This window comes from Mytilus californianus, unplaced genomic scaffold (assembly GCF_021869535.1).
Source record: "Mytilus californianus isolate M0D057914Y unplaced genomic scaffold, xbMytCali1.0.p SCAF_7, whole genome shotgun sequence".
Classification (NCBI taxonomy): domain Eukaryota; kingdom Metazoa; phylum Mollusca; class Bivalvia; order Mytilida; family Mytilidae; genus Mytilus; species Mytilus californianus.
In genome coordinates this window covers 70,062,943-70,090,908 of record NW_026262723.1, presented here as the reverse complement: position 1 = coordinate 70,090,908, position 27,966 = coordinate 70,062,943, and the positions used below count along the sequence as shown (strand labels likewise).

At 31.4% G+C, this 27,966-nt stretch overlaps 2 protein-coding genes across 45 annotated transcripts; one reads left to right on the top strand and one right to left on the bottom strand.

Annotated features, from left to right (window-relative positions):
• Positions 1–132: 132 nt before the first annotated feature.
• LOC127710112 (serine/arginine repetitive matrix protein 2-like) lies at positions 133–27,830 on the bottom strand. Of its 44 annotated transcripts, none has more exons than XR_007985975.1 (10): positions 27,808–27,830; positions 15,407–15,454; positions 14,460–14,579; positions 13,637–14,057; positions 10,185–12,566; positions 8,591–8,839; positions 2,189–7,747; positions 2,109–2,148; positions 2,029–2,068; positions 133–1,988 (listed from the first exon to the last, which is right to left on the bottom strand). XR_007985975.1 is itself a non-coding variant. In XM_052215854.1 (7 exons), exons 1-7 carry the CDS (start codon positions 27,823–27,825, stop codon positions 7,638–7,640), a joined length of 3,348 nt encoding a protein of 1,115 aa, XP_052071814.1. In that variant the 5' UTR covers positions 27,826–27,830; the 3' UTR covers positions 133–7,637. The 44 variants fall into 44 exon arrangements, 1 of the variants encoding a protein (XP_052071814.1); XR_007985989.1 differs by lacking the exon at positions 2,109–2,148 and having other exon boundaries at positions 2,189–2,228; positions 2,269–7,747; XR_007985993.1 differs by lacking the exon at positions 2,109–2,148 and having other exon boundaries at positions 2,189–2,228; positions 2,309–7,747.
• LOC127710113 (uncharacterized) lies at positions 24,214–25,720 on the top strand. Its single transcript, XM_052215855.1, has 3 exons — positions 24,214–24,412; positions 24,703–25,047; positions 25,256–25,720. Exons 1-3 carry the CDS (start codon positions 24,310–24,312, stop codon positions 25,534–25,536), a joined length of 729 nt encoding a protein of 242 aa, XP_052071815.1. The 5' UTR covers positions 24,214–24,309; the 3' UTR covers positions 25,537–25,720.
• Positions 27,831–27,966: the final 136 nt, after the last annotated feature.

Below are 27,966 nucleotides of genomic sequence, written 5' to 3'. Positions count from 1 at the left end.
CAAACTTTTTTGTGGTGGTGGGGGGGAAGGGGGTATAATTAAAGATTCATAACAGACTTACTTCATAATCATTCCTGTACAAACACACAACTTTAAGGCTGATATACATATCATAAGAAAAACACAAAAATCTTTCTTAAATTTAAATATTTATTTCTGTAAAAAAGCAAAACAATATAAATATCACAGTCTTTATGAACACATCTGGTAGAGATCTGTTAAAATGATAAGATAATCCTTTAAGCTGCCACTTCAAAATGTAAAATCAAGCATCCATCTACTCTGATTATAATTCTGTGACCTCTGTCAAGTAATGTAGTCATCTTAAGTAGTTCAGTCATAAAAACATATCAATGTGATAGGTGATAGACAATATTTCAAGTGTATTCTGAGATTTATAATGTAAAGGCAGATACAACCTAAATTGGCAGTTTCCTTTTTCTAATGAGGTTACCCAAGTTAGGCAACTTATACATAGAAAGGAATAATATACCGTAATAAAATGTTAAAACAATGCTTAAAAATCATGGATATTTTTAGAAAGTTTAGACTTTTTAATTGTACATTTTGATCATATAATGGAAACTTTAAATTGAATATGAACATGTATATGAACTACGTGTATATGATAGAATAACAGAATATAGTTTGTCAGCAGACTGTTGGTCCTGGTTAACAATGAATGCAAAGATTCTTTTTCCAATCAACATCTGCTTTTTTAAGGGTATTTTTAATCTATTGTTTAAAATTTAGTTCTATATCTTCAAAAACTTCAGTAATCATCTTAATAATTATAAAACAAAATCAACAATTACATCTATCACAAATGAGAAAAGAATCGTCATCGAGAGTAGTCAAACAATTTCTAAACAAATGTAGCTTTGAAATAAACAAGCACTACTGTTCAAAGCTAATTATGAATAATATTGTGATTTTAATGAATATTTTCCCTGAGTTGGCTAAGAAAAATCAATAAAAATATTGAATAATTAGCCCTTTGAATTTAACCTATTAGGTCTATGAAGTTGAAGTGTGAACCATGTATGAACTCTTCTATGATACATAATACATCAGACTATATCTGGCCTATATCCATTAAAATGAAGGTGAAGTGCTATGCCTGTTGTTCTTTATCTTTTAGTTGCAGAAATGAAACTGCCATCTTGATGGCAGTGCCAATGTTTATGTCATTTTTTAATAGTATCAATTTTTATGTTTTTGTTGAAGATCCCATTAGAGTTATCTGATATGCATATTTTCTGGTATACAGTTTCTGTAGCATATTACATCTCATTGACCGATTGTTTTTTTATAATGATCTGCCAATAGTAAAGGCATATCTATTTTCTATGAACTAACATTGTTGATTTGCTGTCTCATTGACATTTACAACACATCTCATTTCATTTATATTCAACATTCATTCTTGAAGTTACCATACAGAAATAAATCACAAATGTAAATCTGAAAATTCTGTTAATGTTTTAGAAGTTGTGGACAATATGGTCTGGCAAAGCGGGGGCATATAATACAACAGAAATTGTATATCACAGCCCCTCACTTTTTTTTACTGGTGGGGACTACATAAGATATGATTCATGATCATGATGTTCTAGATCCCCATTAATACAGAATAAACTGATAATAAAAGTTTCTGAACAATCAGTAATCATATATTCAGTTCAAACAAAACTAGACTATTTTTCTTTTTTTCTTAAACATTTTGCCTCTGACAGTCTTCAATCTCTGATAAGCTTTCTTTATTTCAGCTTCTACATGCAAACCTGAATGAGGATTAAAACATAAACATAAACACAATTATACAGATCTTGTAACATTTTAACAAATATGCAAATATCTGATAAATGATGATGGTAACATAATAATTACTTACAAATGCAATAAATCAATTACAGTCATAGAATCATTACAAGTGGTGTTTCCTAACCTTTACAGTAAAAAAACAATTACAAGTGATGTTTCCTAACCTTTGCAGTCATAGAATTATTACAAGTGATGTTTCCTAACCTTTACAGTCATAGAATTATTACAAGTGATGTTTCCTAACCTTTACAGTAAAAGAATTATTACAAGTGGTGTTTCCTAACCTTTACAGTAAAAGAATTATTACAAGTGATGTTTCCTAATCTTTACAGTAAAAGAATTATTACAAGTGGTGTTTCCTAACCTTTACAGTAAAAGAATTATTACAAGTGATGTTTCCTAACCTTTACAGTAAAATAATTATTACAAGTGATATTTCCTAACCTTTACAGTAAAAGAATTATTACAAGTGAAGTTTCTTAACCTTTACAGTAAAAGAATTATTACAAGTGAGGTTTCCTAACCTTTACAGTAAAAGAATTATTACAATTGATGTTTCCTAACCTTTTTAACAATAAAAGATTTATTACAAGCAATGTTTCATAACCTTCACAGTAATAGAATTATTACAAGTGATGCTTCATAACCTTACAAGTAAAAGAATTATTTCAAGTGGTGTTTCATGACCCTTTAACAGTAATAGAATTATTATAAGTTATATTTCATAATCTATATAACACAACAAAACATATTATAAGCAATGTTTAATGAAACATTTTGATAGAACAGATATCAACTTTACTATGTTACAAACAAGTTGCTACAGTTTTGAGTTTATACAGTGTGTTATATGAGAGTTATTAGCAATTGTATTGCCTGTAAGGTCATGTGTTGAGTTACAATAAATTATATTATTAGAGTTTTGAACAAGTATCTCAATATTATCAATGACATTTCAAAAACCTTTTTAGACATTAGTTGAAATAAAGGACAATAAACTGTTTTCTGATGTTACTAAGGACACATAGTACCTTTAATATTTGTAAATCATGCATCAAACATTTGAAATACAATTTTTCTAAGTGTACAAAGTTCATCTTTTTTTGCAGCCCATCACATACCTTTCATCTATGTATAGTATACAATTGTACATGAATCATACAGGGTACCAGTCAATTATATGGGAGAGCAGTGTGTCAATATTTCTTGTTTTTCAAAAGCTTGTGCTCAAAAGTTTTAAACAACTTTTATTCAGAATACTCTTTCTTCATTTAGGAAAAAACCATGATAAAAATATTTAAATCTCTATAAATTACTATTTAAAATTTTTTTTTTAATGTTTTTTAATGGGGCGGCTATGTCCCCGTCTGAATATGTCAGAATGTTCTGTCGTACAAACAACAATCATTTTGCAATTAGATCGCACAGATAAATTTTTTATGTTGTATTTTAACACATTTATTAAAGGGCTGTTGGAGAAGTAATTGTAAACTGTAATCAGAAGGCACATTTCTTAAAATAAATCTTGCATACAACTTTATTTACTATGACATATATATTTTGACCTCTTTACCTTTTAGAAATAATATGCACTTCAAATACATCAAATTTTAATTGAAGTGTTTTTTTATATAGTTTCAATTATATCTTAAAAACCCCAAAATATATACTTCATAACAATACAAATATGAACTTAGAACATATGTTAAAAATTTGGCAAATTTAAACAAGCGCTTGTTAAACAATTTATTTCAATTTTTTTTATACATGATTACTTTTGCAAATGTTATTGTTTCACTATTAAACTTTCACTTTCATAGATAAAACATACAATTTCAGCAGTCAGATTTTGATGTTGTCTACAGCAAACAACATTTGTTAACCAATTTTCGTACAACTGGTCAATTCAATTGTATCAGGAACTATTTAGAATACTGTGAGCTGACTTCACAAATACTGTACATCAATTCATACACATTCTCTTCCTTAATGGTATAGTTATGATAATTAAAAATGGAACCTTAACAATACTTTTATTAGGTACTTGGGATTACTTTAAAGATCCATTGAAACACAGTTACGAGTTTTGGAAGGGGTAAAATATGTCTTCCCCCTTTCACAGTAATGGTTAACCTTGGAATAAAAATACATTATGAGGTGTACCACACCATTTGGAGTTGATATTAACTTAAAAAAATCCTTTACATTCAATCAATTATAAATAAGCAATTGGAGAATTTAAGTGAGGAAAGATTAACAAAAGAAATGAACACACCAACCATTAACACCTCTCACTTCAGTAAGCAGTAAAGGGGTAGGGAGAGGATTTATAAAAAAAAGTTAGGAACTGACATCAATACTTCTAAAGTTAAATTTAAATGGCCCGATTGAGATGTCTTTATCTTAATTTATTGAAGTTGCTTCATAGCAATTTAAAAATTAAGAGATGTGTTATGATTGCTAAATAAGACAACTATACACCAGAAACCAAAGGACAAGGATATAAACAACCAGAGGACACTGAACAACCTTCAACAATGAGCAAATTTTTTACTGCATAGTCAGCTATAAAAGGCCAAGCATGATAAAATGTGAAAACCAAAGGACTGATTTGTGCTTAAACAAACAAACAAGAAACAAATAAAGCAGACAGCAACCACTGACAACCTCTGAATAACAGGCTCCTGAATTTCAACACCTGATGTTTTTAGACTTTTAAAATCAAAATAGAGATTGACCACATGTGTGATAATTGGTTAACATGTTTATGGTTTACTGTTTAGTAGTCCTTTTACATTGTAAATATTCTAAATCAATAACTTAAACATGTTTAGATTCTTAATACAATGTAAATTATTCACATCTGTAGATAAAACAAACTTCGAATGAAATATTATCAACATTTATACATGTAATAATGATTTAGTAACATTTGTACTCCGGTCTTTCAGACATTATTAGTATGTGGTAATGATTCAGAACATAATCAGACATGTATTTTAGATATTACAATGTAATGGTAATAATTAAGGAGCATAGTCAACTATGCAATCTAGTTATATTACAATACTGTAGTAACAACTTATTAACGATGCATAATCAGTCATGCTTTTTACATATTTACGGTTCTCTAGGTAAAAAAAACTGAATAAGAAATGAAATAAAAATGCTGATAATTATAACATTCAAAATAAACTGCCACAAAATTCTATAAACCATTGTAACAAATAGAGTAATATAATCATGCTTAAATTGGGATAGTTTTTTAATATTTTTTATCATACTTGATATTGTACACATATACAGTAAAACTACCAGGGTATGTGCATTAGTGTTAATACAGCGGTCAGAAAGACACCAAATAACAGAATCCCAAACACTGATAAACAATATTTTTGTCCGACGTAAACATTTTTTTTTAAGTACGCCTGAAAAATTTCACAGAAACCATTTGTAGCGTCCATACACTGTGCATACTGTATAAGCATGAAACTAGTCCTCTTTAGCAACTCTTATTAAATAAAACCATCTATAATTTTGTATTAATCAGCAGTGTTTATCTGTCTCAAAACTTTCATTGATCACCAATTTTTAAATCAAAATATTTATTTCTTCTGTTTTTTTTTTTCATCACCATTTTTTCAATAAATAATGTTGGTACTAACCTAAATCCATTAAATTTACTTGTGTCAATTAATGCTGAATTTTGATTATTTACCCTAAAAGCAGAAGCACTGTTTTTCCAAAACTATTACAAGTTGTGAATGTTTGATTAATATTGGACATTACACTTCCAAAATTCTTAGAATTTTCATTTTGTCAATTGTTTTTTACAATATTGTATTGTTTAAAAGGATAATGCCATCATTCTAAGCATTATGAAAGCTTTTCAAATTACAATTTAGTCTAAATGCCAGTAGCCTCACTCAAACTTCTTTTCTAATAAATCTATGTTTCTTGGGCAAAAACATGAAACTTTGAAAGAGTCTCACAATATTACTACAAAAACAACATTATAAAGATATGAAAAGGTATGTAAACAGTATCTTAAAAATGGCAGTTGTGATAAATTTGAGAATAAATTATTTTATTCAAAACCTAACAATTTATGACTTTGAAAAATATGATAACGCAGCAGTCTTATGCCTTGCTTGTTCATCTTCATTTAGTATCATTCATATCTCAATTTTCCTCAAATTTCTAAACTCTGTATATCAAAAAAATGATCAGATATATATTATCATGATTATTTCTATATTAAGTCATCCAACATCCGAAATAATACTGAAAGATTGATATAAATAGTTAAAAATATACATAGTGTATTTATTAAACATGAGTCTCAACTGTATGAATTTAGAAAAAGTATAATATACAAAAACAAGAATGTGTCCATAGTACACGGATGCCCCTCTCGCACTATCATTTTCTATGGTCAGTAGACCATGAAATTGGGGTAAAAACTCTAATTTGGCATTAAAATCATAGGGAACATGTGTACTAAGTTTCAAGTTCAACTTAATCAAAAACTACCTTGACCAAAAACTTTAACCTGAAGCGGGACCGACGGACGGACAATGGGAAAACAAACTCTCATTAAAAGTTAAGTGATATTAAATGCTGAATATCATGTGATATGTATCCAAATACTAGCTGTTCAGTGTAACAAGAATGTCCCAAAGGCTTACAATTCTACACAGATTGTGTCAACTGGAATGAAAGGCAAATTTAATCTGCAAAAATCAGAAAAAGTACAGCATAAAGAGGGAAAAAAATAAAACATGTAATGCTTTACACAAAAAAAATTCAGCTCTGACAATAGGTCCATACTAAGACACTTTGTATGACAAGAAAACATGAAATTGATTTCATTTCAGAATAATGGAAAAAGAAAAGAACAAACTATGGATATGACATGCATAGACCATTCCAAAGCTGATAAAATAACTGACATCCATGCAAACCTATGTAACTACAAAGACAAACTGTGCAGGGTAAACAAGATTTACAAGCATCATAACCTGAACTTCAATTAAATAGGGGACTGTTGAATAACCCTAATCCTTAAAATAAAACAGAACCTTGCAGTCAATCGTAATTAACTTCACAATTAAGTAATATTTAATCAATTACTGAACATGTGAGTTTACCAAAAGTCCAAATCATGATTGTGAGGATTTATTTGAAAATATATTTCATACTAAGATAAAATATTTTTCAGAAGTAGGAACAGAAGTTCAGAAAACAGACAAACACAACTGACTCAGCATCAAAATATCTGTTTTGTAGGAGATTTTAATATAAAAAAGCCTAAACTGAATAGAAAACAACATTTTGCTACTTTTTCTTCATCTATGATGTTATATTAGACTATGAACACTGACCATTTTGACCCTCATATTTTATTCCTATCTTTTCTTTTGGTATGTTGATAACAAAATCCTATCTTATAATAACGATATCTTTTATAGAAACATTAGTGATATACAACATACAAATAAGATGTTCTCATCAGTTATCACTTTGAAATATTCAGTAACAATTATACATCAAACTGTTCTATTTTGGGTCTTCAGTTCTCCTTTAAAACTCTTTAAAAATAAGTGCCTTCAATTCTCCTTGAAAAAAAAAAAACATAATTCTAATGTATTTTGACCAGTTTCCTCATTCTGTCAAAAGTGGAGTTAAACTTTATTGTATATAAGAACTAATTTTCAATTCAGTATCACAAACTAAGTTATATATACATGACAAATCAATCACGAAGGTAACAGAGGTTTGTATTTGCACATATCCATGTTAAATTATCCACATCAACTATATTTCTGTTGGTCCATCATTACTTCGTGCCGTCGTTTATTTATTGCTTCATTATTCTTCTGAATCTTCTTTATTCTTTCTTCAAGATCATTACACTTAAATCCTGAAATTAAATCCTCAATTTACAGATAAAACTTAGATAGATGAAGGCCCTCAAAGGATTTTGATTTAAACATTGGAGAACATTATACAGAAAATCTTTGTTTTGCCTCGCTGATCTTGATCAACATAAAATGGGAACATTCAATGCATATAAAAAATTATGAGCAGATAAATACTTTGTAAATACATTTGTGTTTCATAATACAACAAAATGTACAATAGCTATACAATATTTCATATTTTCTGTGTGCTTGTTAATTTTTTTTGGTCATTGTTCATAGAATTGAGTTCTCTATCATAATCTGAAAAGCAAACTTATGGTATATCTCTTACCTAATTTTAGTTTTGGGTTCAATCATACAAGAGTTATTGTTTCAAATAATTTCCGACATTGGTACTGTCACATTATCTGTCAATCATGTTTTCTTTATGAGTAAGATGACTACAGTTAACAAAACTGACATTTATTATTTGTGGCTTCATTACTAAAATGCAAAATTTCACCAGGAACGCTCAAATCCCAACGTTTTAAAGCCAAGGATGTATAAATACCTAGAAACCTTAGTTGCTATGTGGGCAAAACAGACCTCAACAGAATAGCCAAGTTCAGCTAAGGTAATTGTTAATGGGTAATTTGAATACCTGATTTTGAAGTTCATTGGTCTTGTTCATCTGAAGATCGTCTTGGCTTTAAATGCAAAATTTCATCAGGAGTGCTCAAATACCAACATTTTAAAGCCAAGGATGTATAAATACCTAGAAACCTTAGTTGCTATATGGGCAAAAGACCTCAATAGAATAGCCAAGTTCAGCTAAGGTAATTGTTAATAGATAATTTGATTACCAGATTTTGACGTCCTTTGGTCTAATTCATCTGAAGATCTCCTCCTTTCTGGCCTAACTTTATCAGCAACAGATGACCGTACTTTTGGTCTGTCATCAATTTTTAGTTTCTTGGAAGGCCTATCATCATCATATTCTTCCACCCTCCTTGACTTTGTGATAACTTTTCTGTCATCTGACAACTGTTTACCAAGTCTGTCGTGGACGGACACCTTTGATTTTTTGACGGCTGAGTTATTTTCATTATCACCTATATGTGAAAACAAGGAAAATGTTTTGTTCATTGTGTAGTCTTTAATATACATGAACTTTTTTTATTCTCATCAAATATGATAAGGAAAATACATTTACGATAATTTAAGGAAAATACACTTATGATAATGATAATTTAAGGAAAACACATTTATGATAATTTAAGGAAAATACATTTATGATAATTTAAGGAAAATACATTTATGATAATTTAAAAAAATATCAAAGTATAACACTCTATTGGATGAGACATATTTGTGTGAAAAACATCAGGTGAAATCAATCATGTGATTCATGAAGATATGGCAATTAACAAAAGAACACACTGCCTTTTTCTCAAGATTCATACAATTTAGGTCAACTAATGTTTTGTATGTGAACATGTTAATATCTAAATGTGATGTTTCAAGTTTTAAAAAAGATTATTTCAAATAATTTTTTAAAGTTTACAAATTTATGCAACCTGCTAGTCCCTGATTCTGTGAAATAATTGAAACCAAATCTGTAGTTGAACATGAAGGATTTACAGATATAGTTCGTTTGACTTTGAGCTCTATAGATCTTGAAAAATAAAATATTTAAACGAGCTTTTCTATTATGCTTTGTTTTGTGCGGTGTATTTTTGTCTATGTAGCATATGAAAGTCTGTAAATTAATTTCAGAATTTTTGCACAAGTGAATATAAAGTTGTCCATTAGGTTTAATTTTAAGAATTTATTATCAAGATATATAAAATTGATTGAAACAGCAGTTGGTCACATAATAATACAAATATCAAAACTTTTTCTCTTGGTCAAGTTCCTATCATTTGTGTGCAGGTAACAGTGTTTAAATCCCACCACATTGTGTGCCTAAACCAAGTGAGGGTATCTGGACCATGTGTTATTCATATGTCTGTTTTTTCAGGAGTCAGCTGTTGGTGGTTATTGTTGTCTATTGAACTGTCTCATATTATTCATGTTATTAGTAATTCATGTTATCCATTTTATGTATTATTTCTTAGTTGAAAATTGTACAGGAAGATGATTACACAAATTTGGTACCCACCATCCAGAATGTTGCTTAATAAGTTTCATGATGTGGAAAATCTGCAAAAATTCTGTCTGTGCACATAAAGTGAGGTGCACATCTTCCTTGTTTATTGTTTCCCTAGAAGATGTTAGAAGGCTCATAGTTTAAAACTGTATGAAGGGTTGATTACACAAACTAGGAACCCACTTTTCCCCCTGACTTAACCTCCCCCTACTCCACTTCATGTCGTCTTCTTATCCACCTACTCAACATTCATCATATTTCAAGCAGCCCAGCCAATAAAAAACCCTTTGTATGGCCTTACATCTTACCTGTACTTAGGGTAACCGTTACTGTTGGACTCTTTGAACGACCTTTATCAGATCTCCTTTGACCTAATGCTGTTGAATCTTGTTCACCATCATCAGTAGAAACTAGTCGTGTTCTCTTCTTTCCATTATCGTTAATCTCTATCTTTAGCGATCTACTTTCCCCATTGTCTTTAGACTCAAAGTATGATTTCCGTGAATCTGACCTTTTGTGACTAGAATATCTTCCAGAGTCTTCATCATCACTCATTTCAACGAATATTTTATTTCTATGTTCTTTAAATCTATTGTCTCTTTGTCTACGATTTTGCCAACTATTATCATTAAAGTTTCTGTGGAAGGAATTTGATTCAGTGTCTCTACTTGTCCTCCTGTTGTGAATTCTCTCTTGCTTAATTCTCTGTCGCCTTTCCCTTTCAATATCTTCTTGCATTCTTTCAGACTTTCTAGATTTTTTGTTCCGCCATGTTTGACTGTCAGAATCACTCTCACTGTCACTCGACAACATATTCTCTGAGCTACTAGAACTGTCAGATTCATTGTCTACATGTTTCTTTGGTGTAATCTTTTTCTTTGAGTCAGATTTTTTATCTGTGCTGCTAGTTCTTCTTTTCTTTGGAGTTTTAAATTTTTCAGTTTTCCCTACTTTCTCAATATTCATCAACTTTTGACTAGACTTTGTTTCACTGATTGCCGGTTCTTTCCCCATATCTTCACGTCCAAATGAAACTTTTTCACTTTCTGTCTTACCCCCAGTATCCTTCAGTTTTTTCTTCTTACCTTTAGTTACAATTCCTTTAAGTGATATTTTCTTTGACAACTTATCACTTTCAGGTACATTAGCACTTTCAAACTTCTTTTTCCTAGCTTCAAGTTTCTCATTCATATTTTCATCTGAAATTTTACCTTTTTTCTTTGGCATTTTCATAGATTTCTTAACTGTTTTGACCTGACCCTTACTTACATCTTTATTTGATTTGGATGTTTTAGAGCATGGTGAGCGAGACCTAGATTTCCATTTTCCAAATGGTGATACTGATTTATGCTGCTTTGGTGAATCAAGTTTATATTTCTTGGGAACTAAAGGAGACTTTGATCTTGAACGTCTTTTCCTCACTGGAGATTTTCTTCTTACTGGTGATCGTGACCAAGATTTTTTCTTTTCTGCACTAGTTGATCTTTTTCTTCTGATTGGAGATCCTGACCTGAAAGCCCATTTTGTTACAGGAGAACTAGACCCAGATTTCTTCACAATAACTGGTGATTTTGACCTCGATTTTCCTTTTGTAACTGGTGCCTTTTTTCTCTGAGGTGGAGTTATAGATCTTGATTTTCTCTTCCTAGCTGGAGGAGTTAAGGACCTTGATTGTCTTCGTCTGCCTGAAGTTATTGATCTGGACTCTCTTGTGTACCTTGCTCTTCTGTTAGAATCTTTAACTTTTTCCTGTGGTTTTGAAGGTGACCGTGACTTCCTTCTGATAGGTGATCCTGATTTGAAGCAGAATTTTCTCACTGGAGTTTTTGACCTTGACCTTCTTTTCAAGTCTGATTTTTCCTGTGTAACTAATTTAGCTTTTTCAGATTCAGAAGTAACTTGTTTTGTAGAAATAGAATCCTTTGATTCTTTTTTGTCATTGGTAGACACTCTTTTTGAAGGAATTGCCTTTAATTCTTTATTACTGTCTGTAGCTTTTTGTTTAGATTTCACATTTTCTTTAGTGTCTTTTTTAGAATCTGAAGTTAAGCATTTAGATGATTCGTTTTTAACTTCTACGGTCTTCTCTGGTGCCTTTTTAGAGGTAGGCATTGGGATATTTTTAATGTTATCCTCAATCTGCCGAGACTTCCCATTTGATTTAACAATATTTGAAGTACTCAATTTTGTGTTTAAAGTCTGCTCACTTTTTGCCAAATTTTCGATTTTCTTTTCTAGTTCAGAATTTAGTTTTGACACATGTTTAACAAATTCATTTTTGACAACATTTATGATATCTTTTTCTGGTGAAGATGATTTATTTAAATTGGACTCGTAACTTTTATTTTTCTCTTCATCACTTTCACTGTCAGAACTAGAAGAAGATGAAGATACAGATGATAATGACTTTGATGATTTGCTACCATCTAATTCATCGTCAGGGTTCTTACTCTTCATTTCATTGTCATATCCCTGAAAACTTTTTCGTCTTTCAGAAAAATCTCCATCAGAGCGACCAGAATATTTTCTAGATCGATTTGAATAATTTGTCCGATTATCGTCTGCGGAATCATTATCAGAACTGAGATGGAACCTCCTAGATTTATCTGTTTTATCATCATCGCTATCGTCTGAGCTTTGTTCACTCTCACTGTCTGAATCTGACCGATATCGGGAAAACTTGTCAGTGCCTGTAAAGAGTAAAGAAGAAACACAAACAAAATTTGTCAAATACCTACACTACAGCTAATGGTTTATTCTGCTTTTTCCTCCTGCCCCTTCAAATTTTATGCACATTTATTTACTAGCTATGAGGACAATAGGAAGTTTATTGTCCCCAATGACACCAACTATTCTACACAAAAAGTGGACGGAAATAGTTTGTGTCTATGGGGATAATACTTTGCTTATAATTGTCTGAATAGCTATTTAATAAGTGTTTAATTATACCCAAAGTACAAGAAAATGTTTGCTTCCAGTAAATAGTTTTTGAAACTATTAACTGGTAAAAAGTTTTTTTAGAGGAAAATGTTTGCTTCCAGTACATAGTTCATACCTAGTAGATATTTTTTGAAACTCTAAACCTGTAAATAAGTCTTTTTCAGACAATTTTTCATAAATAGTATTTATTCATCTATAATTCTATAAAGAAAATACATACTGAGGTATAATAAAACATATTATTCCTCAGAAAGTATTTACTTTATAAAATTATGGAAGAATAAATTTACAATTTTTACAAAATTGTCTGAAAAATACTATTTACCGGATAAAAGTTTCAAAACCTTTACTGGATATGAACTATTTACTATTAATATTCTTTAATGCAAATCGCTCTTCAACTGGGTATATATCATCAATATCTGTCCAGCTGTGTGGAAGAGTTGTACTTAGGAGACACTATATATATATATTATCAATGCATTATTGAGTCAAAGAATTTTATTATCTCCCTTTAACATGTGGAACCAGGACTATAGCATCTGTGTTGTTTTCAATACACAGATGTAGGGCTTTAGACATCTAGCATAGAATTCTGCTCAACCATTGCTACAGGCTGTCTTGGACTTGCAATGAGTTGTGAACTTCTGCTATATGTTGAAGGTCTAACTGTGACTTTGAAATGAAGCAATATAAGCACTGTTCTTTTGTTTTCAGTTTAGTTAATTGCATAAAGCAATTTTGTGTAATGAATAGATACACAATATTCCTTTTTTTTAATTAACAGACAAATTAAATAAATCGCAAATACTAAACTAACCCTTTATTCTGGTAGGGGTAGATGACATGCTATCCTCATCTGTCAATGCCCATTTGTCTTGTGGTCTGATTAACACAGGTTTGGTAGAATCACTCTTTTCTGTAATATTCTTTCCTGTTTTTAATGCAGATTTTTCCTCACCCTTCATAGGAACAGTATTAATAACTATCAAGTTACTCTGTCGAGGAGGATTACTGGCCACATTTTGTCTCTGCTGATTATTCCTAAATTCTGGAACCTTCTGCTGTCGTCTGCCAGTAAAGTTGCCACCAGTGCTGTAGTTGTTGGTTTTACTGTAATGTTCCACTGTACAAGTACTGTAGTTTCCTGAATACTGAACTGGCTGTCCACCAGGATATTGATGTGTTGGTGGTTGTCCATAGTGAGGAGTGTAATTACTGTAGCTAGTGACAGGTGCACTCTGTAAGTTTTTAAACATTTTCATGAATAAATAAAGAAGTTTCATATGTTCATGTGAAACTGTCCTTTGGGTTTATTTTTTATATAAAACAATTCTCAGTTGTTTCAATAAATAACTGGCTTTTGATTTTGTCAGTTTGAATATTTCACTTTGTCTAACATTCATTAAATAAAACTACAATTCCAACAATTTTCTATAAGTTTTCAATCTAAGGTGGTAAACAGTACCTAGTTGGCAATGAAAATGTGAAGAATGCAATAAATTCAGTCCGTAATTTCTAATTCTAATTAAGTAATGATTGTTGTAGTCTTAAAAGTGATGTGTGAATGATCATTTAATATTCTTGTCTGAACAGCAATCATATCACATTTTTATATTCTAATTGCTTAATACTGAAATTACCTTAGTAACAGATTTTGTTATAATACCACTTGTAGCTGTTAACACATCTAATGGATGTGGATGTAGATGTACACTGGAAGTTGGTGTGTCTAACTTTTTAGATATATCTGGCTTCTTCTTCTGAAAATACAGAGTTAAATTACACAAACATTATGAATAAATAAATAAAAAATCAATAAAATTAAATAAAACCTGTGAAATGACTCCTGGGTAATTGAGTTACAGTGGCAGATTCATGGGGCATACAGAGTGTACACCCACCTCTGATTTGAACATTTTCATTCGGGCATAAAATCATCCATTTTTTTTTTGCCTCGCTCAGCTCCCTGATCCATGTATTACCCACCCCCCCCCCCACCCCCCCTCCCCCACTTCTTCAAAAATCCTCCATCTGATGAATACCAAAGGTATGCAGGATGTCCTAATTAAACATTAACCCGAAATAATAAATAAGGATACAACTCTTCATAGGAATGCAGGTATTATTTACTCTTTATCTACCACTGCAGGATATATACATGGTTTTTATCATCATTCTGTCGGCAGTGACTTATAAATATGCTTGCATAATTAAGTGTGTATTCACTTTAACTGATATGACTGCTGTAAACAAACACATGAATATGCTCGTTGAGTATTATTTGGTAGCATACTCAAGATGTTCATATACACCATGTAGATTACCTTTTCTATATTGGTTTTGGATTTTCTATATACATGAAGCACATGGCCATGATGGTGGAGTCAAGAAAAAAATTAATATGATTAACAAATTTTATTTAAATTCTAACTCCACCTATTGATTTTTTAAAGCAATTACTAAGAAATTGAAGAAGAAAAAAAAATATGTTGTAACCATAAAGCACTTTTTTAACATCAAATAGCAAAATCTACCAAGTGTCACTTAAAGACAAAATTAATATTAATAACTAAAATACACTACTCACATTTTTCATAGAAGCCAAGGCCAACATACGAAGTGCCTCCAAGTCATCCTAAAAAATAAAAGAACATAATGAAAAAAAAAAATTTAGTGAGTGACTCTTAACTTTATTTTTATATTCATCAAGAATTCATTAATAAAAGACTTTCAATGAATAATGGGCAGCACCTGTCATTGAAAGGAAGATGTCAATTTAAAGAGACTTTAGTTTAGTTTCCCGTGTGAAGGACCATTGGTCTTTCCACATAAAAAATTGTGAGAGTTATCTCCCATGTAGGTACCTTATTTAACAAGCATTCTGAGAGGATTGCATTGCAATACATAGTCACCTACCGGTTAAAAATTCATTGAAATGGAACAAAATGCTACCTTGATCTGTAACTTGTCATGGTGTAAACTATATAACAAATATCAAGTCAATATCTTCAAAATGACAAAAAAAGTGTGAAAAACTGATTATTTAAGTGAATTTTACGAGGTCCAAGGACCGTAACTCTGCACAAAATTCGATCTTGACCTGTAACTATCATGATAAAACTATATACCAATTATCAAATCAATATCTTCAAGCACGAATAAAAAAAGTGTGGAAAACTGATTTCCTGGACTGACGGATGGACAGACAAACAGACGGAGTGCAAACCTAAAGTCCCCTTCAACCTAGTGGGAATGTGAAACAATTCAAAGAGAAAACCAACTACCTGATTTATCTTAATAACAATAAACTAAAAATAAAAATTATGGCAGACAAAAACTGATGACAACCACTGGCTTACAGACTCCTTGACATGGGACAGGCACATTTAGAATGTGGTAGGGTTAAATACGATTGTCAACACTCAAATCTTCCCTAACCTTAGACAGTTTGGTAACAGCACAGTATCAGAATAAACTGTAAAAATCAGATTGAAAGGACTCATCAGATCGGCATAAAGCACACAAAATATAAAACAACAACAAAAAAAACAAACAAAAGACAGGATGTACATATTTTAGAGTAGTCCCAGTTACTGAAAACTAGTACAAGGCCAAATTTCATCTAATAAATAAATCATGTTTTCCCAGTAAAATAGTGGTTGTCAATCAGAAAAAATTATTTCAGAATTTGAAAATAGTTGAAAATTAATACAGAATTCTATATACATGTATATATAAGCTATATATTACCCTAAGTCCTAACATATGAAGAACAACTTACAAAAGGGTTTCAAAGGAAATAAAAAATTAAAAAATAAAATCCTCCCACCGGTCCCAATTTACCCCAAAAGTTGGATGAAATCTACTAATTAAGTTTAGTTGGCCTTATTCATGGAGCGTTTCTCAATCAACAAGCACTATAAACAACGATGTGCAACTACGGTTGTGATATCCTTTAGATAAGACAAAAAAAAGGAGTGTTTCCTGTTGCATGCCCCAAAAAGAGGGTTGGTAGGTCAGGATTTTTTTTTGCCTACTTGCATTGTTTTCTTTGAAGAGTTGTTCATATGTTTTCAAGTGTGAAACTGTCACAAACGTTTGGTTTATATCAAAGAATTTTTATGACTTCATTTTGTTTTTTAAAAAATTTGTATCAAAATCTCAAAAACTTCACTATCTTAACCATGTTAACCCCTCCCACTCAGCTCATTACTGGTGACTTTGTTTTTGCAACACTTGATCCATACAGGAAGTTGTCTAACTTCTAACATGTGTCTAAGAAAATGGTTTTTCCATATTTGCCTAAATAGCAATAAGGTGTATTGTAACCCTTAATAATGTTGTTGTGCACTAAAACCCATATTGGAAAATTTTAAAAGTTGGAAGGTATGAATATTAAAAATTTGTGTACATGTATGTGCATTAGCAAGGTTTACATGATGTAAACATGGTAAAGTGCTCCCTTTTACAATGGGTATACTGTAAAGCAAGATTTTTTCATTTTCAACTTCATGGTTTACTTTAGCTGCGGAAAAGTAGCTCTTTAGAAAGGTTGGGAAAGATCCTCATAAATGGGTACTATCCCCATTTATGAGTATTATACCCAAAATCAGGTATCAATTTACAGTTACAAAAAATAAAATTTTTGTATTTCATCAAGATAGCTGTCATGGCACAAATATTTCTATAAATTGCAACATTTTCCCCTTTTAAGACCATACTTCAAACAGATTTGAATACAAAGATAATGGCCTCAAAAAATCCTACTTTTCGTAGGCTGTTTAGTGTTAACTTTTATCCTAATGATATTTCAGTCACAGTGTCTTAAGGGGGTAAAATGTTGTCCTTTCCCCAAATGCTTGAGCCATGACAGAAAATATCTGTAAACAGGATTGGCAAAGTATTACCTGGGCGGGAAAACCAGGGCCGGGTTTTCCCGGGCTGGGCAATACTCCTAGAAACAGGTAATACTGGACAATACTGGGTAATATGATTTTTCAAGCTTATTTTTACACAAAATAGTAAAGCTTGTTGTAGTTTAATAGTATTATAGCTAAATACATACATTTTATAAAGATAACCATTGAGAGTCAGTTTTGAAGATTGAAAATTCAATTTCTTCCTTTTCTCCACTAATTCTATGTAGGCAGAATACAAGTTTTGGACATATCTGACAGGATACCTTGTTAATTTCCAAGCTTTGTTTCAATATTAAATCCAAGTTGAATAAAATGCTTCGCAGGGCGCAGCTTGATACGACCGCAGAGGTCGAACCCTGAACAGTTGGGGCAAGTATGGACACAACATTCAAGCTTGATACAGCTCTGAATTTGGACTGTGATTAAATATTTGACACAGCATATGTTACTGACACAGAATGAATGTGGTCTAAGAACTTAAAAATTTTAAATTGGACATTCACCTTTTATGGTCCAATATCCAAAATCTAAATACATGGTTAGATTCAGCATATCAAAGAACCCCAAGAATTCAATTTTTGATGAAATCAAACAAAGTTTAATTTTGGACCCTTTTGACCTCAATGTGGACAAAGTTGATAACAGGGCCCAAAAAATCAAAATCAAAATACATGGTTAAATCAGCATATCAAAGAACCCCATATATTCAATTTTTGTTAAAATCAAACTAAGTTTAATTTTGGACCCTTTGGACCTTAATGTAGACCAATTTGAAAACGGAACCAAAATTTAAGAATCTAAATACACGGTTAGATTCGGCATATCAAAGAACCCCAATAATTCAATTTTTGATGAAATCAAACAAAGTTTAATTTTGGACCCTTTGGACCTCAATGTGGACCAATTTAAAAACGGGGCCCAAAATCCAAAAACTTAATACACGGTTAGATTCAGCATATTAAAGAACCCCAAGAATTCAAGAATAAAACCCCATTGAAATTGGTCAAGAAATAAGCAATTTATACGAAGTATCTTCTTTTGCACAATACTGTGCAATTGAATATTTCTTGCTATTGCGCAATACTGTACAATTGACAATTTCTTGCTATTGCGCAATATTGTGCTATTGGCTATTTCTTTGTGGTACAATGTCAGAGAGATCCATACACTAACACACAAGTTATGTCTGGAAGTTACAAAAATGCTTATTTTTGGCCCCTTTTTGGCCCCTAATTCCTTAACTGTTGGTACCATAACCCCCAAAATCAATCCCAACCTTCCTTTTGTGGTATTGAACATTATGGTAAAATTTCATGGAGATCCATTCACTTAAACTAAAGTTAGAGTGCGAAAAACAATGTGTCTTCGGACGACGACGACGTCATACCAATATACGACCAAAATTTTTTTAATTTTTGCGGTCGTATGAAAAATGCATTTTATTGCAGTGTTTAAGTGAATTGTAAATTTTAATTGTTATACAATCATATTGCTAAATAAACACCCTAAGGTGTAATTTTCCTTACATAGAATTGTTAATTCTTAATATTAGTTATATTTATTAAAAAAACAAATTGAAGTCTTTGACTTTAATGTATTGCATTTGTGATTAATCACTGATTCCACTTTTAAAATTCAGGGCAGTATTTCATATAACCCAGTATTTTCCAGTATTATCCAGTAAAACCCGGGTTTTCCCAGTATTTCCCACTGGGCTGGGCAATACTCATAAAACCCAGGTTTTTGCCAACCTTGTCTGTAAATCCAAAGATTATATTTTTATCATTGAAAATTGATACCCGTTTTGGGGTATAATACCCATAAATGACGATAGTACCATAAATAAGCAAGTTAACTTGTACCATTGCTAACTTGTACCACATCAACTCGTACCAACGTTAACTCATAGCATTGCGAACTCGTACCATTAAAAAAATATATGCATATATTACAATATACGAATGTTTTATTAATTTTTTTTTTCAAATCCTGATAAAAAAAGTCGAATTTCTTGAATTTTCTACCAAAATCTATTGAAAAAATATACAATATACAAATGTTTTATGATTTTTTTTTCAAATCTTTATAAAAAAAAGTTTATACCAAAATTTAACAAGAGGCTGTCAGAGTGACAGCAAACCGGATTTTCCTGCAGAGGTCAACCCTGAACAGTTGATCAAGTATGGACACTACATTTAAGCTTAAAACAGCTCTGAATTTGGATTGTGATTGAATATTTGACACAACATACGTTTGTGACACAAAATGAATATGGTCACAGAACTGAAATATTTGAAATTGGACATTTAAATACCTATTATGGTCCAATATCCAAAATCTAAGTACATATTAGAATCAGCATATCAAAGAACCCCAAGAATTCAATTTTTGATGAAATCAGACAAAAGTTTAATTTACATGTAGGACCCTTTGGACCTCAATGTGGACCAATTTGATAAAGGAGCCCACAATCCAAAATCTCTCAATACATGGTTAGATTCAGCTTATCAAAGAACCCCATAAATTCAATTTTTGTTGAATCAAACAAAGTTTAATTTTGGACCCTGATATTTTGGACCAACTTGAAAACTGAGCCCAAAAATTTAATATTTAAATACAGGTTTAGATTCAGCATTTGAAAGAACCCTATATATATTTAATTTGTGTTGAAATGAAACACAGGTTAATTTTATCCATAATATTTTCTGTGCAAAGGGAAATAACTCAAACTGGATAAATAGTTCTCTAAAATAAGATACATGTATGATGCAATTTTTCAAATTATAATCAATAATATAATAACAACAACCAGTGATGACTAAGTTCTCTAAAATTAGATATGATTTAACACTCAAACATTGTTAGAATCAGCATATCAAAGAACCAAAGAATTCAATTTTTGATGAAATTAAACAAAAGTTTAATTTAGGACCCTTTGGACCTCAATGTGGTATTATCTTATTAATAATGAAAAGAAATACAGGTTTAGATTAAGCATTTCAAAGAACCCTATATATATTCAATTTATGTTGAAATCAAACACAGTTTAATTTTGGACCCCGATTTGGACCAACTTGAAACTGGGCCCAAAATCAGAAATCTAAATATATGTTTACAGTTTATTAATAGACAATATAAGCTTAGTTTTTAAAGGAGTTAATTCACTTCATCAAAAAAAAAAATATAGCATTCAGAAAATTAGTTTTTACAGAATAACAAACAAACATGCCACAAAATTCTTCAAACAATTTACCAAAGAAAAGAAGAAAAAATCCAAATTTTTTTTTTCCATTAATACAATGTCTTTTCAAAATCTATAAAACTTATCAGTAACAAGAAATACTTGTAACAGGATGCTGTTATGAAGTGTCCTAAACAAAGCTCCAATAATTCGTCATTCCCATGGTCACCTGACATTGGGCAAAGTCCAGTACAAATTGGTTTGTGATATGCATCAGTGACGCCTATGGATTGACCTGTATGTCATTCAAATCTTCTTGAAATTACGAACAGGAATACTAGTATATGGTTTAGAGGTGGAGATCTCGACCGTTTACAAGTTCTCAAAAGGGGGGGGATGACCCCAGGGGACTCACCTTATATTTCATTTGATTTGTTTTATTGTCCCATACAAGAATAGATATGGTTTCGGGGTGGGGATCTTGACCGTTTACAAGTTTTCAAAAGGAATGGGGGTTGGGGGTTACCCCAGGGGACTTCCCCTCAATTTCATTTGATTTGTTTTATTGTCCCATTCAAGAATATATATGGTTTAGGGGTGGGGATCTCGACTGTTTACAAGTTATCAAAAAGAAGGGGGGGTTGGGGTTACCCCCATGGACTTCCCCCATATTTCATTTGATTTGTTTTATTGTCCCATACAAGAATATATATGGTTTAGGGGTGGGGATCTCGACCGTTTACAAGTTCTTAAACAGGAGGGGTGGGGGTGACCCCAGGGGACTCGCCTTATATTTCATTTGATTTGTTTTATTGTCCCATACAAGAATATATATGGTTTAGGGGTGGGGATCTTGACTGTTTACAAGTTTTCAAAAAAAAGGGGGTGGGGGTTACCCAAGGGGATTCCCCTCAATTTCATTTGATTTGTTTTATTGTCCCATTCAAGAATAAATACGGTTTAGGGGTGGGGATCTTGACCGTTTACAAGATAAAAGCACATTCTCAAATTGAAGGGGGTGGGGTAAGAATATATATGGTTTAGGGAGACTTAATTTTCTACAAAATGTCTAATAATGAACAGTAAATTTCAAACTTCATTTATACAGTCCCACTAGTAAATTTCAAACTTTATATATACAGACAGAAAATTTTCAAATAAATCTGTCACTCCAATGATTATCATATGCTAAGATATAACCCAGATCTAATTAATAATTAATAATGTAATTAACTTCAAAATGTCTAATGATATAGCTAATAATCATCACCACTTAGGGAATAGAAATTTTCAAATAAATCTGTCACTCCAATTTTTATTGTGAGATAAGACAAGTCATAATATGATCATGATAATAAAAAGAGAAAAATATTTAAAAATTCCACTTTTGGATATTAAAAATGGCGATAACTCAAAAAGGAGAAATACTAAAATCTTGAAAATGAATTAGACCTTCATTAAGTCCCAGGAAACAACATATTTAAATTTGAAAAAAATTTGTTAATTTAAAAGCGTTTTCATGTTATTGTGGAGACACTGTTGGCAGCCGCTCGTCAGCCCGTCGTACATCCCCAATTTAATAAAAGATATTTCCTTGAAAATCCGGTTAATGAAAACTTGACAATATACGAATGTTTTAAGAATTGTTTTTGCAAATCTTCATAAAAAAAATGCATGTTAATTGATAAATTAAATTCCTTTGATTGTGTGATTATTGTTTGATTATGTCTGTAGTTAACTAATCAACTTGTTTAATCCAATTATTAAATTATGATTGTTGTTATATAATTTAACAGCTTGGAATTAATTGTATAATGTTTGTTATTTAATGAAATTCCTGATTATCAAAGCACAACCTGAGATTAGTCGTCTCAAACCACATTTCCTCAAAGAATGGGGCATGTTTGCATGTCTCTCATAACCGGTATCGGGTCCGTTCGCGCCCAATACACGTTCGCACCCCACACGTTCGCCCCCTAGGTCCGTTCGCACCCTACACGTTCGCACCCTTTTTTTATTCAAAAACCTGATAAATTTTTAGATGTTTTGTAGATGTTAATATCAAAATATTTTTATTTTCATAAATAAAAATTCGGGAATTTTTAAATAAAATATTGTTTTTAATTGATTTGATGATTAATTATTAAATGTTAATTATGTATGATTACTGCTAATTGGTATTTATACACAGCCTAATTTGGTGTTATTGTTGAGTGTTTAAAAATCATGATTGTTGTTTTAACTTGCTTTGATGTAAATACTGCATGTATATAGCTTGGTATGAGTAAAACTTTGAAGATTTTAAATAAAAAACATGAAAGATAAATTTTTTGTAATTATACTATATTATCTATACGTTCAAATTGTAAAATCAATAAAAAAAAGCTTATATAGATATATATATAGCATAATAATTTTAATATTGTTTTTCAGGTTAAGCAACAGGTTAGCGACAATCCACAGGTTAGGGCCATGGATACCGTGACAACTGTAATTACCAGAGACATTGCAGTGGAACAACGCTTTCTTGCTCCAAAGCAGAAACAGATGAAAAGAACAGCCAACAAGCATAGGTCAGCCAACCGCCCTGCAGATCCTGATAACTTGGATTTTGAGGTATTTTTCATTCCTATTTAAAGTAGTGTAAACGATCTTAATGTAACCTATTGTTAAATCAATTAAAAAAACATCATTTCGGGTATGGTTGCTAATGAGTCTACTATCTACAAAAAATGTATGGAGATATTAATACCAAAAACCAACAATGAGACTTAATTTAATGTTTTAAATAACATTAATATATCATTTACAATGTTTACTTCATTATTTTTTTTGAATAAATTAAATGTTTCCTTTTTTTTACAGCTTGACGTCGACTACCCGAAGTGTGCAGACTTCCTAGTAGCTGACCTTCGTGTAGACCTAGCCAGACACGTCGTCTTTGCCACAGAATTTCAGCTGAACATGTTGAAGCATGCAAGCCGTTGGTTCATGGACGGGACCTTTAAGGTAATTTGATTTATACATTGTGTGTGTCCTATTTTAAGAAGTTAAAACAACGTGAAAGTTACGAGTCAGTCAAGATAAATACATTGTGTGTGTCCTATTTTAAGAAGTTAAAACAACGTGAAAGTTACGAGTCAGTCAAGATAAATACATTGTGTGTGTCCTATTTTAAGAAGTTAAAACAACGTGAAAGTTACGAGTCAGTCAAGACAAATGTTTTTCAAATTATAATCCACTTTTTAAAATTTGAATTGAAATATATTGTTTTGCATCTTTTTTCAGGTTGTAAAGGCACCCTTCAAGGCTACTGGTCAACTACTCAGCATCCATGCTTTCATCCTTAAAGACGGTCAGCGCAAACAGTTACCTTTGGCGTTTGCCTTGATGTCAAGGAAAACAGAAGCTGACTACATCGCAGTTCTCCAATCCCTGAAAGATCGGATGGTTGACCCTGTTGTTGCTCATTTTGTAGTTGATTTTGAAGTTGGTAAGTTCGTAAACATAACATAAACAATAAATATAAATATAAATGTTTGGTATTTGTTTATTATATATAGCACTAAAAATAGTTGGTATATGTTAATGAGACAGCACTCGAAGTATATGTGAATGAAACAGCACTCGAAGTATATGTGAATGAAACAGCACTACCAAATATATGGGTTATGTAAATGAGACAGCACCGGAAATATATGATTTTTACAGATTTTGCATGTTATGACTACGTATAATAATAATTTTAATTTTTGTATTTTAATTGATTCTTTTCAATTGCAGGTGCATGGTTGGGTATCAGAAGAGTCTTTCCAGGAGTCAAAATAAAGGGGTGCGTGTTCCACTGGACCCAAGCAGTGTGGCGTCATGTACAGGACAACGGTTTGGTCAGGGCGTATAAGCACCAGCAGTCTGTTCACACCTACATCCGTCAGCTCATGGCGTTGCCATTCCTACCAACAACACACATCAGGGACACCTTCATCTCATTGCAGAACCGTGCCAACACACCACAACTAAGTGACCTTGTTGCCTACATGGATCGACAGTGGTTCAACAATGGAGTCATCCACATTGCTGATTGGTGCATCTTCAAGAGATCTGTACGCACCAATAATGATGTAGAAGGTATTTATCACTATTTGTCATAAAATTTGTATGATGTGGGATGATCGTCAATGAGAAACTAAGGATCTAAAGTGTGGTAAACGTCAATGAGATAATTTATATATACATACATAACATTAAATTCATATTTATAACTGATATATATGTACCCATATACCATTTACTATATTAGTATTTTCAAATTCTTAATCCTCTATTTTTCTTTCAGGATGGCACAACAGGCTGAACACTGCTGCAAAACAAAGTGGTGTCCCGTTCTACACCCTAGTCCCCGACTTGATGAAAGAAGCTGAGGTTGTTGACATCAGCGTGCGTTCCGACGACTTAGAGCGAGATGTTCACCGCCGCTACACAGTACTAGAACAGAAGATACAGACCTCGTGGGATTCTTACATGGATGGAGCAATGTCAACTACCCACTTCCTTAAGGTGATCTCCAGACTGTATGGGCCATCAGACCAACCAGCTGACGATGTTCTGCAACAGTAGACTTTTGAACTTTGAACTTTGATTAACTTTGAAACTTGTGCTATAGTTACTTGAATATTCATGTTATATTGTATATGTTTATGACTGATGTATGATTCTGGTTTTTCTAAAATATTTTAGTGCTCTTTGATATTTTATAAAGCAGTTATTCTAAACAGTTTAGTGCTGTTTTTTAAATGAATTATTTCATGATTGGAAATGATTGTGTTAGGTTCAAATGAAGATAAAAATAGTAACTTTAAATAGTTTAGTGCTGTTTTTTAAATGAATTATTTCATGATTGGATTGGAAATGATTGTGTAAGGTTCAAATGAAGATAAAAATAGTAACTTTAAATAATTTAGTGCTTTTTTATTTGGAATATGATTGGATGAGCTTAAGCTTAAGTTTTTTTACTGTTGATATTTATGATGTTTGTTTTGAATAATTGTTGGAATATACGATATAAGGATGAATAAAAATAAAAGAAATATATATATACTTATGTTTTTTTTAACCTCATAGATAGTGTACCTCCAAACTTCTTTTAATATGGAAATAAATGCCCTGGATCGAAACTGCTATAAGATGTTTTCAACACATACACAAAAAAAACGTTGTCAGAATCGCACTTTATTCATAAACAATGAAAAATAATATTTATAGCAATACACTAACCAAAAACATGATTAAGATTTTATCAACACATAAAAAAACGTCAGAATCGCACTTTATTCATAAACAATAAAAAATAATATTTATAGCAATACACTAACCAAAAACATGATTAAGATTTTATCAACACATAAAAAAACGTCAGAATCTCACTGTATTCATAAACAATGAAAAAAAATATTTATAGCAATACACTATCCAAAACATGATTACGACTTATTCAACACATAAAAAAAAAACGTTGTCAGAATCCCAATTCCTTTTGAAACAATAAACAAGAAATATTTATAGCAATACAATAACCAAAACATGATTAAAATTTTATCAACACACAAAAAAACGTTGTCAGAATCTCACTTTATTCATAAACAATGAAAAAAAAATATTTATAGCAATACACTTACCTAAACATGATTAAGATTTATTCAACACATTAAAAAAACGTTGCCAGAATCTCACTATATTTAGAAACAATGAAAAAATATATATTTATAGCAATGCACTTACCAAAACTTGTTTACAAATTATTAACACAAAACCAATAAAAATTGGGCGCGAACGTGTAGGGTGCGAACGGACTTTGGGTGCGAACGTGTAGGGTGCGAAAGTGAAAGGGGGGCGAACGTGTATGGGGGCGAACGTGATTGGGCGCGAACGGACCCGGATTCCTCATAACCACAATGGAGGACAACAAGACAAGCAATAGAATATGATGTATGCTCTAAATGGCAACACATGACTGTTTTGCTCATAAATGAGCTGAATATTGAATAAGAATAAATTTCTTACTTTCTAAATTTTGGTCATAAATACATGTAATTTTAAACTTTTCAAAACAAGATAAATAAATTTACTTTTAGAAACAATTATTAATACCAAAATCTATTCAATGTTCAGTTTGTAATTATTAAAAATTAAATCAAATAGTTGTCAGTAAAAGTTAAATAATGGAACTGTTCAAGGGAGACAACAAAGCCAATCTGCTACAGTTTTATTTATCCAATTAGCCCAGGAAAAATCAGCTACAAATTGGTCATTGTGATTTCAAATTATATCCTTTTTACAGACTTATGAGTAAGTTACTGAAATCATAATATTTATTTATCATTAAACACCTTTTGAATGCATTTAAATAAGTTGGTACAAGTTTGCGATGGTACGGATTTACTGTGGTACGAGTTTGTTTTTAGTGGTACAAGTTGACATTGGTATGATTTTGCAATGGTACGAGATAACTTTAATTCCCAATTTATGAGGATCCTCGCCAACCTGTTACATCCTAATGATTTTTTTTTTGACAATTTGCGGACAATAGATCAGCAAATTGTCAAAAAATACCAAGAGAACCAAAAGAGCTACGGTTCCATAGCTAGGTGTACTTAAGCATCAAGAAATATTGAATAAATATGGAAGCATGCGAGTGTGAAAATGTCAGGAACACGACTTTTTCCAGACATGTTACTGTTAGACTTCATCAGTTTATGTCTTTCATAATGCATGTCACTCATGCACAAGGAAAGTCATGCATTCAATTATGGGATTGGGGATGTGGAAAGTGGTCAATTCGTAACAAATATGATATATTTTCAGTTAAACTTTTTTCTAAGAAAGACGAACCTCATCCTCGGAGGCCATTTTGGTGTTCTTTAGTCAGATTAAAGAAATCCGAAATGTTCCGAAAAGTAAATTTTGCTAACACGGATCAAGCAGACGAAGTATTTATTAAAATATATTACAGTCACTATATTGGGCCCAGCTCCGCTTTACTGACACAAT